This window comes from Tetrahymena thermophila, assembly GCF_000189635.1.
Source record: "Tetrahymena thermophila SB210 genomic scaffold scf_8254403, whole genome shotgun sequence".
NCBI classification, from domain to species: domain Eukaryota; phylum Ciliophora; class Oligohymenophorea; order Hymenostomatida; family Tetrahymenidae; genus Tetrahymena; species Tetrahymena thermophila.
In genome coordinates, this window is record NW_002476186.1 from 85819 (window position 1) to 103207 (window position 17389).

Sequence of the window (17389 nt, forward strand, 5' to 3'; positions counted from 1 at the left end):
AAATACCAAATTTACATGAACCATGCAAATAAACAACACATAAATCAAATAAATAATTTTAAATAAAATAGAAAAAATATTATTTATAAATTTAATAAATAAAATTGCTTAAAATAACAAAATATTATATACATTTATTTATTTACTTACTTATTGGTTTAAATATGAGTCTTATAAAATTAATTTAAAACTTTATAAATTTCAACTTTAATTATCCTTTTGGTTGCTTTCGGTGTTTTAATTATTTTCAGTAATTTAATTGTTTTCAGATATCTAATTATTTTCTGTATTTTGATTATTTTAAGTATTATGGTTCTTTGTGCTGCTCCCTTCCTATCCTTCATATTCATATTATTACTAATCATATTATTCATCATCATAATTCTCATCTTCATATTGTTAATCTTGTTGAGTGTAGTATTCTTCCCCATGTTCATTTTCATCTTATTCAGTATATCCACTATCTTCTGGATTATACATATTATATGGTTAATCTTATCCTTAATCATCAGCCTATATGAAATCATTATTACCATCTGACTTTTGGCTTACAAAATAAGCCTTCACTTACAAGTTATTTAAAGATTTTATGATTACATCTTCTTCTCTTTCTTCAAAATTAAAAGAATTGGGGAAGCTTCCTTTGACTAGTTTATATGTAGTTTCGCTGATCATTACTCTTCCTCTCTCACCATTTGATTCCATTTTATTTGCTATCAAAACATTCGGTCCATAGATATCATATCTAACTATATCTGTACCAATGACTCCTCCTATGATATCACCAGTATGAATACCAATTCTCATATCAATATCTGAGAATTCTCTTTTTTTCATTTCATCTATAGATTTGATCATCGAGAATGCCATTTCTATAACATGCTTGGCCTCTATAGGTGGTTTTCTCTGCTTTGCATTCAGAGTTCCCATTACAACATAGCAATCACCAATAGTATAAACCTTATATACTTCATTATCAATGCAAGCTTTATCAAACTCTTGTAATTTTATGAAATTTTTAAATAAATTTATTTTAAATAGAAAATAAAAATTTTATTTTACAGACAAATAATTTTTAGAGCATTTATAGAACTTTCTCAGGTTCTTTACCTGAGCAGTATTTTGTAAAACCTGCTATATCAGCAAATAAAAGTGTAGTATTTTAAAGACTATCAGTTAGTTCACTTTATTAATCTTGCTATTGAGAAAGCAGTTGACCCATTATATGAGATGGGAGCAGATTGTAAAGGAAACGCTTATAAAGAAGCCTCTTGAATTCAAGATTTCTAATATCATTGAAATTGCTTATTTAAAATTGTATGATAATGTAATGCATAATCAGATGATAAAGGGAGGAAAATAATGTCATAGAAAAAAGAGTCATTAGACGAAAGTATCCTTATTTAAAAATGCAAAGCATGACCTCTGAGAAAATGTAAATGAAGCATATAATAATTTTTTCACAAAAATATTGAAAAATAAATTCAGTAAAAATGACAAAAGTTATAAATTGCTCAGCAGATTAAAGATTAGATGAAAATGTATTTTATCCCTCTAAGCTCATAAAAGAAGTCTCTATGTAGAAGAAAATATATTGTGTGATATAAAGTCCGTAAATGAGAAATTTAATATCTTTTAATCTCCATAAGTTGTAAATATTTTTTACTTTGTAAACAAAAAAGGCAAATCCTACTATGTAAATCGCTCTGAGAACTACTACGTAGATAAATATACTAATCAGCTTATCTCTTACTATCAAATAAGAGATGGTCTTAAAAATATAGATGCATAACCATACCCACAAATTGATTTAATTTGAGTCTTAAGCTTTCTAGATTTACTGTGCAAAGAAGTCTTTAGAAAGCTCTATTTCATTTTCATTATCTTTTGCTTTGTATGGTAATACATCTTTAAATGTCAATCTATATTAATCATTTTAATCTTTCTTTTTAAACTATTTCTCTTATAGTTCTTCAAGATCTTACTCATCATACACTTATCTTAAATTACTTGGGTCTACCTAGTTCTCAAGGCTATACTTTCCTTCAGAAACAACTTTCTCATTTATTTCTTAGTAATCAAAAAAAACTAATTTCTTTTCTGAGCTCATTATGCTTTGATCATCTCTAATTTACCTATTAAATAAAATTTTTTTAGAAATCTACAATATTATTAACTTTAAATTTACTATTCCTCTTCTTCCATGATTTATTCAATATCGTGGTCTAACTGGACTTACGAATTTACTTATTAAACTGGTAAATAACCTAACTGAGGACCTAATTGCATAAAAATATTAATTACAAATTCTATTTTTTTAATTCACTTTATTTTAAATCAATTTACAATAATTAATATAAAAAAAGAGAAATAAGAATTTAAAATTACTTTTATTATCGAGAGTATATTTACTAGATTTTGTATTACTCTTAGAGCGAATAGCGAACTCAGTTAGCCTTTTTTCTAAAGTCATTCTTTTTAAGAGAGTCGCATTCAGAGAATTATCGTTTTAACTTGGATTTTTTAAATATTAATTAAGATAACCTTAACTTGCTAAATCGTTTTAGTTTAGTTTTCTTTTATTCGATTCATTTGGTGTATTAGAGCTTCTTTAAGACTAATTATTAGTATTTGATGAAGATCTATTAATTATGCCTTATGGAGTTTATCGTCCTATATTCTTAGGAGTAGTTTCAGGCGATTTTTGTGTATTTTAATACTAAATATCATAAATATTTATATTATTTAAATCATTTACTTATTTGCTCTTGGAAGAGGAGTCCTTTCTAAAATAATTGTTGTTAGTGTTAATATTATTATTTATGTTATTGTTATTATTTAAATTGATTTCTTATTACCCATTAGGGGATGATTCGAATTAAAAGTTAATTTAATTTATTTGTAAAACTGGATTTGTCTTTTATATATTTGATTCCATTTGATTTTAAAATGTTTTTGGAGTAGGTGGAATGAATTTGAAAAAGCCCTCACTGCTTTTTTCATCCTAATTAGTAGCAACGAAAGTCTATTATTGAAAATTTTAATTTGTAGCAACCTTTTAATCTTTTTGTAAGCTACTCGTTTTGCTTTAAGCTGATTATTTTTCATGGTTACTATTTTAGTTACTAAATACAGCCTTTACTTTATTGTCACTTGCAGGTAAACTGACTGGTAAACCTATATTTTAAGCTGACGATCCTCTTCTTACTTAATTTTAAGAAAACCCTTACTTTTTTTCCATTTCCTTTATATTTTTTACTATTTGTATCACACTTGGATCAGGTAGATTTTGCATACTAGAACTAATAGCAGGTTATTATATAATTCCATAGTTTTTTGAGTTTCTTTTTAAGTTTGCGCTATTTATAGTACCGTTTCTATTCACAGGTGTGTTAATTTAGTTTATCATTCTATGACTCTTTGTTACAAGAGGAGGACTAAGAGTGGAAGAATTCGTGTTTTGTGCATTCCAATTGTAATTGTTATTTGCCATGGTATTAATGATATTATTATTATAGAAAACTGATTTTCTTTTTTGTTAAGTTTAAGGACTGATTTCTAAATTTTGTTCATTATGAATAATGCTATTGCTTTAATCAATTTATCCTTGACCTTTACTTAAAAAATTTTGTATGTTTTCAAGACTACTTTAGTTAGCCATATGTGATTGTGTATTCTCTGGTGTACGAGTATTTCTTTTGTTTGGAGATCTTTGAAAAGGAGTATGGATATTACCTATGTTGATTGTATTAGAGTTTACATTTTGTTAGCCATTTTAATTCACTGTTGTCGTTGGGTTAAAGTTAGCCAATTTCGTGATATTGCTACTCTTAGGTGATTAATCTATATTATCGAATTCGGAGTAACTCTTAGAATTAAATTGTTTTTCATTACTTATTCTCTAAATTATACTTCCTGTTGATATTTTATTTGTACTAGCTCCACCTGCCACAGCAGCATTGCTATCAAATGGAAATTGATTTGTAACAACATCTGTAAATCCTTACAAATTTTTTATTTAATGAAGTTTATGCAAGGATGTTTTTGATTATGGAGTACTTACAGTGTTAATTACACTATTAATATTAGGGTTGGCATACATAGTATGTCTTGATTTATCATATCCCATAAATGCTTTTGGTGTTTATTTTACCTTCTCAATTCTCTGTTTCGAAGGAGGTTTAGAAAGGTTTCCAACTACCTAAATTTCTCCATTGGCATTATTAATAAATTAGTTATTAGGGTTAAAAATTGATTTTTTGCGTAACCCGTTGTCAACTTTATTAGCATTTACTGGAGGCACAATACCACTGCTAGAATTTCTGCTTGAGTTAGGTACAAAGGCAGGTATATTTAAATTAACACTACCACTATTTGAAAATGGATACAATAAATCGTCTTGCTTTGGTAGTGTATTATTGGAAGTATTCTTTCTACTCTCTGCACTACTCTAAATTTTTGACTGCTTTTTAGAGTCCATAGAAGGATTAGGCTCTTCTACCTCATTATTGTTAATATTTATAAGAATGCTTGCAATATTTTTTGACAAATTCTTTTTTTGTTAATTGTTTTCTGCATGTCTTAACTTTTATGCAACAGATTACACATTTTTAGAAGGTGTTTATTATTCGTAGCTCTTACTTGTGTTTCCTCCGTTTTAGTTTAGGTTACTTTGTGGAGCTTAATAATTTTATTCTTCATTTAACGAATTTAAATTAGGTTATGTTAATTTTAATTTTAAGGCATCTAAGTTGTTAATTTTTTCACTTTTCAATTCCTAGAAGTGGCTAATCGAAAAATTGTGACTTCTGTTATCCATTGTCAATTTAGCCTTTTGCTCTATCATTTCTAAGTTACTTGTTAGATCTTAAACATTGGTATCACTTTTATCAACTCTTGTAGCTAAAATATTAGGAGAGAGCATATTGCTGTTGTTTTAGTAATTTAATATACTGTTTGTTTAAGTAAATACTGGAATATTCATATTAGCATTATTTTAGCTTATGTTTGTATGTCCTAAAATAGCTGCATTTTATTAAGAAATGCTTAGCTTTGATGCATTGCTTCTTACTAAATTTTCTGGAGTGTTAAGTATACTTGGTGTTGCTGCTGATTACCTATGAATTTAACCATTAATAAGGTAACTTGAATTATGTCTTGAATATGCTAATGCTCCACCATCGTTTTACTAATTTTCCCCTAAAATCTATTAATTCAGATTAATTAAAAGCTCTTATCTTAAAGCATTTGAGCTGTTTGTTTAGTTACCACTCTATATTAGCTAAAACAAATTACTTTTTAATTTTGGAGAAATATTATTAGTCCCACTCTCTTTTTATTCAGCTATTTCAGGAAGGTCCTTTTAATTTAGTAGATGCTATTATAGAGCTAAGGCTTACCTTTGTCTTATTTATTATTAGGGAGATAACAATAAAAGAGCACCAGCGTTCTTTTCAAACGTGTCTTTATTTTCATCCAAAACTATATCTTAGTCTGTGCTATTTGGAAATTATTGTGATGAAGGAGATTCTTCAAGTTTTAAGGCAGTTAATGGGACATTTTGCTTTTAAATTTTTTCTCTCGAAGAAGGCATTATAGCCTCAGGTGAAGAAGCTAATTTTTTAGTTTTATATTTCTAAACCTGATAAGTTATTAGCTCACCTTTTCCTTTAGCTTCAACTCTTTTTTATTTAGCATCATTTATTCTGAATTTTTCATTACCTTTTTCCAACTTGTCCATTTATTGAACTTTTAAATCACTTTCTTTTACCTAAATTTATTTATATTTAAAAATCAATTAAATTCAACAAATATTTTGCTAAGATACTCTTTCATATGCTTGCTCTGAAAGGGTTACTGTTCCTGGCTCAGAAGTACTACACACTCTACTAGTAGTATTTACAGTATCTCCAATAAGAGAAAATTAAGGTTTGTGATAGCCAATAACTCCAGCAATTACATTACCAAAATGAATACCAATCTTTAACTATATTTTTTCTCCATCTTCACCGAAAGTGAGAGTGCTTGAGTATTCTAAGATTTCAAAGGCAAAATTAATGGCACATTTAACTTCATTTACTTCACTATACTATCCTTCTCTCTACTACAATTTACTTTGAACTATGCCACCACAAGCCATATAGGTCTTACCAACAGTTTCTATTTTTTGCAATCCATTTAAATTGCAAAGAATATCAAATGCCCTGTATAAATTATCTAACAATTTAATGACTTCTACATTCTTTTTAGCTATTATATCATCGAAATTATAAATATCACAAAAAATGATAGCTACTTAATTTTCTATCTTAACAACATTCTAATTATCACTCTGAATTTAATCTCTAATGAATTTCGGTAGTAAAATTGAGAGAACTTCATTAAATTTTTGCATTTCCAATTAAAGCTTATTAGCAGATAAATACTGGTATCTGTCCATCATACCATACTAGATTTAAAAAAAAAAAGATTAAATAAGATATATCTAAATCTTTTAAAATACCTAATATTTCTAAGACATCAAGATATAAGTAAAAGCTGATATTATTGTTAGCGCATTGATTATATAATAAGCAATATACTCATTAATAAATGAAAATCTGTTTTAAATACCTATCACAAAGCTATTTGAAATATAAAATTATAAATAATTTATAATTTTAAAAAAACTTACTTGATAGAATCATAAACGGCAAAGTAAATGTAAACAGCAATCATAATATCCATTCTCACTAGCTAAACAAAATAGCAAATGTACATAAAAACAAGCATAATAAGAAAATTATCATAGTCATTTATTATTTAAATTGCAGCTGTTAAATAACCTATCCTGATCAAAATTAAGGCATAATTTAGGATTATAAAGAATTTTTCATATTTCCATTTAGATAAAGTTAAAACTAAAGTCATGCTGATAAATACAAACAATATTGCCTTTAAAAGAAAATATTTTTAATATTTATCAAATTACAAATAATAAATTATTTTACTTTTTCTCCATTTGTGTAACCAGGTTCAGTCATGATTTATACAAACAAGAAAATATCGAAAGTTAAGAAAATTATCAAGCTAATATACTTGCTAACACTTATCTAACTAATTATTGCTCGCTTAATATATTTTTACTCGAACTCTGGATTTTCAAACTTCTAGGTTATTTTACTTATGCCAGTATGAATATTATCTATTCCAGTATTCATCACTATTTTTATTGTAATAATTTAGAAATATAAATTAAAATTACAATTAAATTTTATTTAATTTACTAGATTAAACAATTTCATCAACCTCTGTTTGTCCATTAAAATATTATTTGATAATTCCTAGCAAAGTTAAGTGATTTGTTTAAGCTCTATCTCCTTCTCTTTTAGAGTCAGAGAGTTTGCTTAATTTGAATCCTGCATATTTATCATCAAAATACTAAATAGCTTTTTCTATTATCTCTAAGTTCTTTTCAAAGAAATGTGGAAGAATTTTAAATAGGGAATTCATTATTTCAAAGCTAAAGCATGTTATTAAGCTTATTACCAAAAAGGAAATAAAAAAGGCTGGGAAAGCAAATAATTCTCCGAAAATGATAAAATCTATGTTGTCTTAGCTTTTCCAAGATAAATAAATGCAAGTGCAGATGATAAACATAGAAGATTGATAAGAAATATTTTGCCATGTAATACTTCCAGAAAAATAAACAGTTTAAAATTAGACAACTAACATAAGCATAATAAAGATTATCATTCGTGTTTCTTCAAATCCTATTAGCTTACCATTACTCTGAATGCTTTCTAATATCTAATCCATACCAAAGAATATAAATAGACTTTATATAAAAGAAGTAACTAAAAGTTTCATGTAGGTTGGAATCTCTGATTTCGACCAAAATTCCTTAGATGTTTAGTATTACATAGAGTAGTACTTAAGATTTTCAGGATCGGTGTTTCCTTTTTCATAATGTTTAAAAAAAATGAATACAATCAAAAAATAAACACAATGAAAAGTATTTATTTACTACTATTCTAGGGATTAGAGGGATTAAAATAATAAATAAACAAAGGAAAAAGTGAAAAAAAGTTCAATAAGTAATTGTAGACTGATATTTCAACTTAATTCATTGTGTTTTCACCTTCCAAACAATACTTATCTTCTGTAATCAAGTAAATTAAGTAAAAAAGCATTTATCTATAAATTTAAAGATTTAAAATCATATTTATAAAATCAGCCTATCTCCTTCCATGCATAAAAATTAATTTATATAAATCCTAAAAGCTGTCTACAGTCAGATCAGAAACATATGGGCAAGAAGTTTTTGGATCTTTGTATTTTTAAATAAACTCTTTAAGTAGAAAAAATAATAATGTAATTTACTTTCAATTTCCACAGAAAAGTGAGCAGTATTTGAAAGTCCTCGATCATTCGTAATAGCAAGGAATCTTTATGGTGCTTCTTATGATTTAAGTGTATTAAGAAGCATCTGCTTTGTGTCAGAATCGATCTCATAGGCAACAAAACCCTTACAGAAATGACATAAGAAAAGGAAGTGGTTCTTTAAATAAATTTCATCGTCTAAAATAGTTTTTAAAACATCACCTTTAATAATTATTTAAAACTAGAGCTGTTATTCTAGCTAATTAGAGTCTACAGTGATGACTCTTGACTTTTTTCTTTGGAATTTAGTGTGATTATCTTTACTATGGAAGGCAGAATTCTTTTCTTGGTCCTCACCTATTTGTATTTTAGACAAATTTAAATATGTTCATTCTAAATGTATATTATTACCCAATAATTAAGTTTGAACCTTCTCTAAATTTCTTCTAATTATAAATTTAATATCATCATAGTCGTTCGACTCAAAGTGAATATTTATTAAATTATTTTGATTTTTGAAGTCTTCTGGTTTTATAATTTTGCTTAAGTATGCAGAGGAAAGAGCTCTAGTATACTGCTCTCCAGTCAACATCCAAGTTTTTATTTTATTATTGTAAAGAGAATCCAAAAATAATTCAGTATTTTCCTAATAAAAAATTTTTTATTAATTTTTTAAATAAGCTAATTAATTAATTGTACCTTTAACTTCTCTTTTACTCCTAGGAGTGTGACGAACTGCATTCCACTTTCTTTTTCCTCAAACACACCAAATAGTTTGTCCAAAGCCTCTTTTTCTTTCACAATATTAGTTTGAAGATTTTCTAGCTAACTGACAAAGCGATCAGTTTCGTCTTTGCTTAAGGAGTATTTAGATATTAAGACACTTCTAAATCCATTTTGCATATTTTTATGAATTATTTTTGCCATCAAGTCTCTTTAGTAGTCTAAATAAAGCGGCACAGTTCTTAGCTCTTCTCTCATTATTAAGTCCGCGCCATTTTTTCGTTTTATTAATATACTAAATCTAAATTTTCTTCTGTGGAATGCAATTACTTCATATTTTTTCTTTTGAGACTATATCTAAATGATATATTCTTGTGCAAATATTCTATCCTCTTTTAATCTTAGATTTTAACACTTAAAAGTGTATCCTAAATTTTTACAAAACCTTAGTATCATCTCTTCATCTTCATTGTAAAATGTATGAATTAATTAATTTTTATCAATGTCAAACTTAGTAACTGTTTGGTGACATAAAACAAGACATTTTAATGATGTTCTAATTTATTTTCTATAAGTTGAATTTTCTTTGATATAATGTTCCAAAAATTTATCTGTATCTTTAGGTATGCTCTATTCCTTAAAGTTGATATAAAAATAAATAAAATAATTAACAACTTAAAATTTACTTAAAATGCCTGCATTTTTGCAAAATTAACTGAAGCAGATCTAGAGCTCTTTTATTATAAAAATAATTAATAATTTAAATAAATATATTAGGTTTTTAAAATAAAAATTAAATACTTTGTTAGAATCTATTTGAAGAGATTTTTGAGGTAATAATTTTGGTTTTCCGTTTCTGTTATTACCAAAAAATTTATTATGAGACGTCTTAATAGGTGAAAGATTTAATCTAGATGAGAGCTAACCCATTTCTAGGCTTTCTCTCTTTATATGCAACTTAGGCATAGTAGATTTATTTAAATTTTTATAAGATTTTTTTCTTTAAGGAGTGATTTAATTATTTTTTTCAATTGAAATATTTTCTGCATCAACGTTGTTATTGTTGTTTTCATTATGCAAGTGATTGATGTCACTTTTAATTTCATTTAATGATTCATTCTTGGAATTTAACTCACTGTTATTCTTTAAAAATTTCTTTTATTTTTAATTTATTTTCTTTTATTCGCTTTTCGTATTTAATTTTTCTTGAGGACTTATTTCTTCTTCACTTTCAATTTCAAGTTCATTATTTCCATTTTCTTCAATATCTTCATCTTCTTCTCCTTCATTCTTATTCTCAATTAAATCGAAGTGATTTTCGCTACTGTATAACTCAATCTAAAATGATTTTTTATGAAGACCTCCGATAGAAGAATTATATTTATCGCTTGAATTTAGTTAAGCTTGCTGATCTTATTTCTTATTATTGTTGTTATTGTTATTATTATACGACTCATAAATCTACTAATGATTCTAATTTTAGCTATTATCTTATAAATTTGATTCATTTATTGTATTACTGATAGAATCAAATGGCTTTTCTTATCTAATTGATGAACTAGCTACTTATCTTGTTTAAAAAGTAAATTATTTCATAGGTTTTCTCTCTATTTTTTAATTTTCTTAATCTCTTGAATGAATTGAAAGTTGGTATTGCCTACTTCTGCTTCCACCTCTCAGTGATTCCATTGAATTTAAATCATTAAAATCTTTTGCACTTCCTGGTTTCTTACCAGAATCTTATTTTTCCCATGGAAGATTCATAAATTTACCTAATTAAGGACTTTCTAATGAGTTACCATTATTGTGGTTATTATTATTATTATTATTTAAAAACACTCTTTAGTCTTCTAATTCTCCAGAAATATTTTACTATTGATGAGTACCACTATTTTCTTCTTTATTGATTATGTTTAAGAATTTTACATAATTTTAATCTTCGATCTTAGACATATCTATTTTAAGGGATTTTTTTTTATCCCTTGGAGTTTCTTCTGAATTTAAACCACCAGGCTTGAATTGACTATCTCTTCTTGTAAAAATGTTACCTTAGTTTCCCATAGAAAATTAAATGCTTCCAGATATTGTATTATTATGATTAGAAGCAAGTAAATTAAAAATAGTGGATTATTTATTGTAGTTTCCAAAGCGATTAGATGGATTTTTGGATGACCTACTTAAAAGACTTTCTTCAAGAGAAAAGCGCCTTGAAATTTCTTTTAAAGCATTTATCTCAATTGATAATTTCTTGCTTTGGTTTGTAAGTTTTTCAGAAGGGTTAGAACTATTAGAAAATTAATCTTTGTTCTGAGTTTATTAAAGAAGTGTTTTATTATATTCTTCATCTTTTTCTTCTATTGTGAAAGGAAGAGGATTCGCTTACTAACTTTATGATCTTTGCTTATTTGACTGATTAGAATTAATCATAATTTCTTTTTTGTTTGAAGTTGATTAATTTGTAAAAAACAGTTCCCTTTCATCTTGTGAAGGAGTGCCTTTGTCCTGCTAAAAACTATTTGAATTGATAAACTTTTTTTAAGCTGAAAAATTGATATTCAAGCTATTTTGAGAGTTAAGGATGTTTAATTTTGCTTTCTCGCTCATTTCAGAATTTATTTAACCACTTCCTTCAATAGAATCAGGACTAAACTCATTATTTCTAGTATCTTTTTATTTTTTATAGACTATCTTTGCACTTTAAGATACTTTTTCAGAAGGGATTTCAGATATTTCATAAGCTTCATTTAATCCATTAATATCAGCAGCTTAATTTTTGGAAGGTTTTGTATTTAAATTTTTATTAATTTCATTAATTTTAAGGTTTTATCCTAAATTGACTTAGTTATTATTTTGATCTGAATCTTAAGAATTATCACCACCACCCAAACCAAAAACCCTAGAGTTTTAAGATGGAGGTTTTGAAAAGTAAGGATACTTTATTTCTGGATCTTCAAAATTCTCATCTATTAAATGACGCAAAGTTTCTGGCTCATAAATTATTTTATTGCTTACTACATTTTACCTAAAATCATTTTTATTTTCAAAAAAAGTAGGAGAAAAGTTCAATCTTTTATCATTTTGGCCTTTTACTTTATTTAATTCTTCTGTTTTATCTTACAATTCATTTTCACAAGGTATATCTAAGTCGTCTAATTCTAAGCTTGTTTTTTGCTAATTATTTTTACTTGACCTTCTACTATTTTTAATTTAAATTTCATCTTTAGTAAAAGTAAATTATTTTGGGTTATTTTTTTAGTAATTAGTCAATGAATTTATCTAATTATTGCTTATGTTTACAATATCTTCATAATCAGAAATATTTGATTTCTCTTTTTAAATCGATTTTGATCTGTTTGTTGATGATAGTTCTCCCTTTATGTTTGTTTCAGTGTTTGAATTCTAATGTAAAATTTTATTTTAACTGCCAACTCCATCTATTTTATTAACAAGGATGGTTAAGTTATTAATATGAGAATTAGGTTGGTTTTATAATTGACTTCCTCTTTTTTAACCATTAGATAGCCCTTCTTATCCTGCCTATTTATTTTCTACTTAAAAAATTCCTTCAAAATGAGGGTCAGAATCCTTTATTAAATTGCTAGCTAGAGAATGGATTTTGTCAGAAACGGTGTTATTCATGTCATAAAAGTTACCATTTTTATTACTGTTTCCACCATTTCCTTACTTTGTTTTGATTGAATGATTACTCTCTTCTAGAATAATACTCTCAAAACCTTTTTTCAAGTTATTATTATTAGCACTAACCATATGATTTAATTAATTATTAGAACGAATACTAGATCTAAATTCTGGGCTCTCTTGTAAATTATTCATACTATAAGATCTTTAAAATGCTTACTTGCTGTCTGAGTGATATATATTTTTTTCAGCACTGCTTTCTCTCTTTCGTTTAACCCTGCCAGTGCTATCATTTAATTTATTCCCTCTATCAAACAGATCATCAATTGCAGATTAGCCTAAGGTGTTGAATAAATTAATTTTATCTTCACTCATTGCTTTGTTGTCTGAAAATCCTAGCTTATCGTAATCAAGAGTTTTAGCCATTTCAGTCTTTTCTCTTTAAGAAGCTCTTTTTTTCTTGAAATTTAAAGTACTGTGTTTATTTGATTTATTATTTTTTATTTTCTATTGTAATTCTTGGTATTTCTTCATAAAATCCTCATATTTTTATGATACCTTTTCAGGAATTAACTTATACTGGTTATCTCCGTATAGTATTTTGCACACATCAGAAGAATAAGGATAGCTGATGACATTCGTTTTTCCAATAATAACATGAGTTGTAACTGATAAATCTGCAATAGGAATAGCTTCTCTTATTCTAAATTAAGGATAAAAAAATTTTTGGCTATACATAACTTAGAATTGGATTTTCAATTATTATAAAAACTCAAGCATCTTGAAATATTTTCTCTTAAAATAATTGAAGCATTTATTAGTCTTTTTGTGGTTACTTAAATGATTAACTATGCTAACACTTTTGTCTCTTGAATTTTATACAACTGTGTAGCTTTATTGATTTGACTATTAAAACTACAACTTATTAAGTTATTATTATGAATGAATTGGTTATATATTTTATTAGGCAGCGCTATTTTCAAAACTTTGTATAGGTTTTCTTGAGTTTTTAACTTCAGCTAGTGATTTCAATCTCAAAAATTTTTTATTATCCTGAATAACAATTTCCTAATTTTGAAGGCAAATCTCAATTAATGTTATGAAGTCAATTATTATATAAACAACTATAGGAAACAGTGGTAATGTATCTGTAACTGTTATAAATAGCTACTTCATATTAAAGTTTGTAAAATAAAATTTTGCATCGTTATCTAAATTATTATAGCATGAACTACTCGATTATAAAATTAACCTTTGAACTAATATTGGAACAAAAAGTAAATAGTTAAATAGACAGAAGAATTGGATTTTATTAAGAAAGAAAGAATCATTTTCTTTAGTGAAGCTGTTATTTTAATGTTTGAATAGTCTACACTCCAATCCTGTGTATAGAGCAATTCCAAATACCCATTCTTATTTAATAATAGCTGCCCTAGGAATAATGTTTTCTTCTGAAAATTACTCAACTTAAGGATCTTACTTTAGTTTGATGTATCCTTTAATTTCATTATGTTCGTTTTTGCTATATTCTATTTAACCCTTAAACATTTTCCTAAAATCTATTTAACTTCCTTTGTTTTTTGTTTATTATTAAGCTTTTTTTTAAAATTAGAATAAAATTAATTAAATTTAACTATTACAAACATATATTTTTCTATACATCTTGTCACTTTTAATGGTTTAATTTTTTTGTAAATTGTATTCCCATTTATTTGGTGCATATCGAGAATGCAATGCTCTCCTTAAAAATCAAGCAAGAGTACTTCGCATGGGCAATGTTCGTCCTTATAAATAATGATGATATCTCCAACCTTTTATTTAAGTTAATAAAAATTAAATAGTTGAATAAAAGTTTAAATCCTAAATTTTCTTAAAACAGAGTATTCATATTTTCAAATTTTAAAAATTTTAATGAGGATTTAAGATTTAAACCAACCTAAAATAAATGTTTAACATTTATCTTTTTAAATGATAAATTAAAATTATTTTTTTATTATCCTTAACATTTATATTCTATTTTAAATATATTTTATTTGCTTTTATTGAAAGATTAATCTATCAAAATAACTTAAAACTTTGAAATAATTATTACTTCTATGTCTTTCCATTTTTTCAAATCAGATAAATTTATTTACTGCTCTACAACATTCTGGTGAGCTTCAAATAATTTGTTTCTATGCTTATTAAATACTAAACTTTAGCGTTCATTAGTTGTTTTATCAAATGTGCTTTTATTCTACTCCACTCTAAGCAATAGCAGAATGTATGTTGTATAAGATATCAAAATTGGTACTATGTAAACTGCGAATAACTACAACCTATTAATTTATTTATAAAAGCAGCTTAAGCTAAATCTAATTAGATAATTTATTTATGATTCTTTTAAATACAATCATATACCTATCTATTGTAAAATTATTACCGTCATCTACTCCAATACTTATAATCATTATAATCATGTGTATTAAAAGGAACTTGCGTTAAAAAAATTAAAAGAGCGTTAAAGGAAAAAAATTTTTAACCTATTTGTTTATATAAAATAAATTGGTGGATTAAACACAGTTCATTGTAGCTTAATTTATGAATTTACATTATATCTTCGAGTATTAATTTAATTTGACAATTATTCAGGTTTTACTCCTGATATTAATATTGCTTCTCCTCCATCAAGCTAAATCTATTTTGATAATAATTTAGTTAAAAATGATAATTTTTCCACAACTAAAATAAGCTGTTAGCAGCTTTATATTTAGATAGGGCTAATTCTAATAATTCTCAATGCTTATTAGTTAAATGATTTTTTTAATTTAACTTTGAAGTATAAAATTGAAATACTTTTCTGTTCGTTGAAGAATATCCTAATTAGATTGCATTTTATGATTTTCCTTTTTCCCTAATGCTAAAAAATGATTTTGAACTATAAGATTTATCTCTATTCATTGCAGGCTATTGACAACTCTATGCTGTGGTGAAGAAATATAATTTTTTTTATATTATATGATTATAAAAGATCGAAAAGTATCGCTTTATGGAAGAAAACCCTTAATCTTATCAATAATATAAACAATAATAGGTTCTTTGAAAATTAGTTAATAAAATTAATAAACAAACAAAAAAATATTGTTTTTAGAAACTCTTCTACTTTATAAATTAAAAAGAATATGGTATTAAAAAATATATAAAAGTCTAATTTGAATTAATTAGTCATATTTTAATCTGTAATAAAATATAGATCTTACTGCTAAATAATTATTTAATTAATAAACTCTCAATTTCTCTTCCTTTTCATTTTCTAAAGCTTAAATATACTTATTCTTTGTTCAGTAGTTTCAAGCATTAATAGAAAGCTGCATAAACTTTACCCCAAAATATAAAATTAACATTTTAGAAATTTTTAATAAAAACCTATAAAATAATTTTTTTAATCTAAAAATCGTTAGATGTACCAAACTCTTTCAATATTTTTTAAATAATTTTTTCTATTTTTAAACCAGTAAAATTTATTTGAATTTTATTTCTTATGCTTTCTTCGCTCTATTTAAAGTGCTATAAATAAAATATAATTATAAACCTAATTTATTTATAAAATTCATTTTTATTTATGAAGTTTATAACAAAATTTCTTAATTAAATATCTTTTATACATACTAAAACCTGATTGAATTATTCAAAATAAATAATTTATATTTATCAAATAATAAAAATTTGTAAATAGAACCAATTTTTTAATAGTTTCATTCATCGTAATTTTTTTTTAAATTGTACTTAATTTGTAAAATTTCTTTTTTTAAATATACTTGACTGAAAGATATTATATAATTTTATTTTTAAAATTTATTAAATTTATAAAAAGAATATACAGTATCTTTAGTTTCTTCAAAAATAAACCAAATACATAGATTTGCAAATGATAAAATATTGTTTTACCTTTAAATATATTAATTATAAAAAATAATTAAATAAATTTTATTCTAAAAGATTTGATATATTTTACTTTTATAATTAAAAAAGTGTAAAAAAGAGTTTTTAAATTAGTATTTTTGCTTATGATTAATAAATATTGAGTGGTGGAAAAATTCATTTAATTTTTATTAACTCAAGTTTTTGTGGATAGGATTTAGTTTTTTTTTTTGATAAATAATGAATTTTATTTAATGATTGATGAATAAATTAATATCTTAATATATCAAAAATACTCAAATAATTAGTTTTTTTTTAATTTTTAATGAATTTAACAAGAATATAAATATTTATTAAAATGTTTTTAATTTAAAATTTTTAATTAGTTAAAAAATTAATATTTTTTCTAAATATCTGTTCAAATAAACATAAAAAAATATGAATTTAGATATAATAAGTTGAAAAAAAACACTGATTTATGATAAGCGACTAATTCGTTATGATAAAATTTAAAAGTTTTTAACTAGGAAAATTAAGTTAAAGGTAGAAATTCTAAGTGTATTTTAGAGATTATTTTCAAATTATCATCTTTAATTATTGAACTTAAATAGAAATGTTTGATATTTTAAAAAATTTGTTGATAAGTATATACTTAAAATAAAATAATCACTAACAAACTTAAACGTAAAATTTTTAAATTTGATAAAAATGTTTAATTCGTAGGGATAGCATTTAGCTCAAAATGTAATAAACACTCATTTATTAT

General features: G+C 25.0%; 1 protein-coding gene across 1 annotated transcript; it reads right to left on the reverse strand. All coding sequences in view use genetic code 6, as the record gives it.

Moving 5' to 3' along the window:
- Positions 1–201: 201 nt before the first annotated feature.
- On the reverse strand, positions 202–15663 carry TTHERM_00473210 (sodium/calcium exchanger protein; the record flags this gene model as incomplete). The annotated part of the gene is made up of 20 exons (XM_001023904.2): positions 202–998; positions 1063–2135; positions 2189–2279; positions 2389–5770; positions 5828–6448; positions 6503–6623; positions 6674–6933; positions 6990–7201; positions 7266–7937; positions 8006–8308; positions 8362–8718; positions 8773–9007; positions 9061–9720; positions 9771–9818; positions 9886–14318; positions 14384–14534; positions 14816–15041; positions 15124–15245; positions 15314–15400; positions 15559–15663. 20 exons carry the CDS (start codon positions 15661–15663, stop codon positions 202–204), a joined length of 13956 nt encoding a protein of 4651 aa, XP_001023904.2.
- Positions 15664–17389: the final 1726 nt, after the last annotated feature.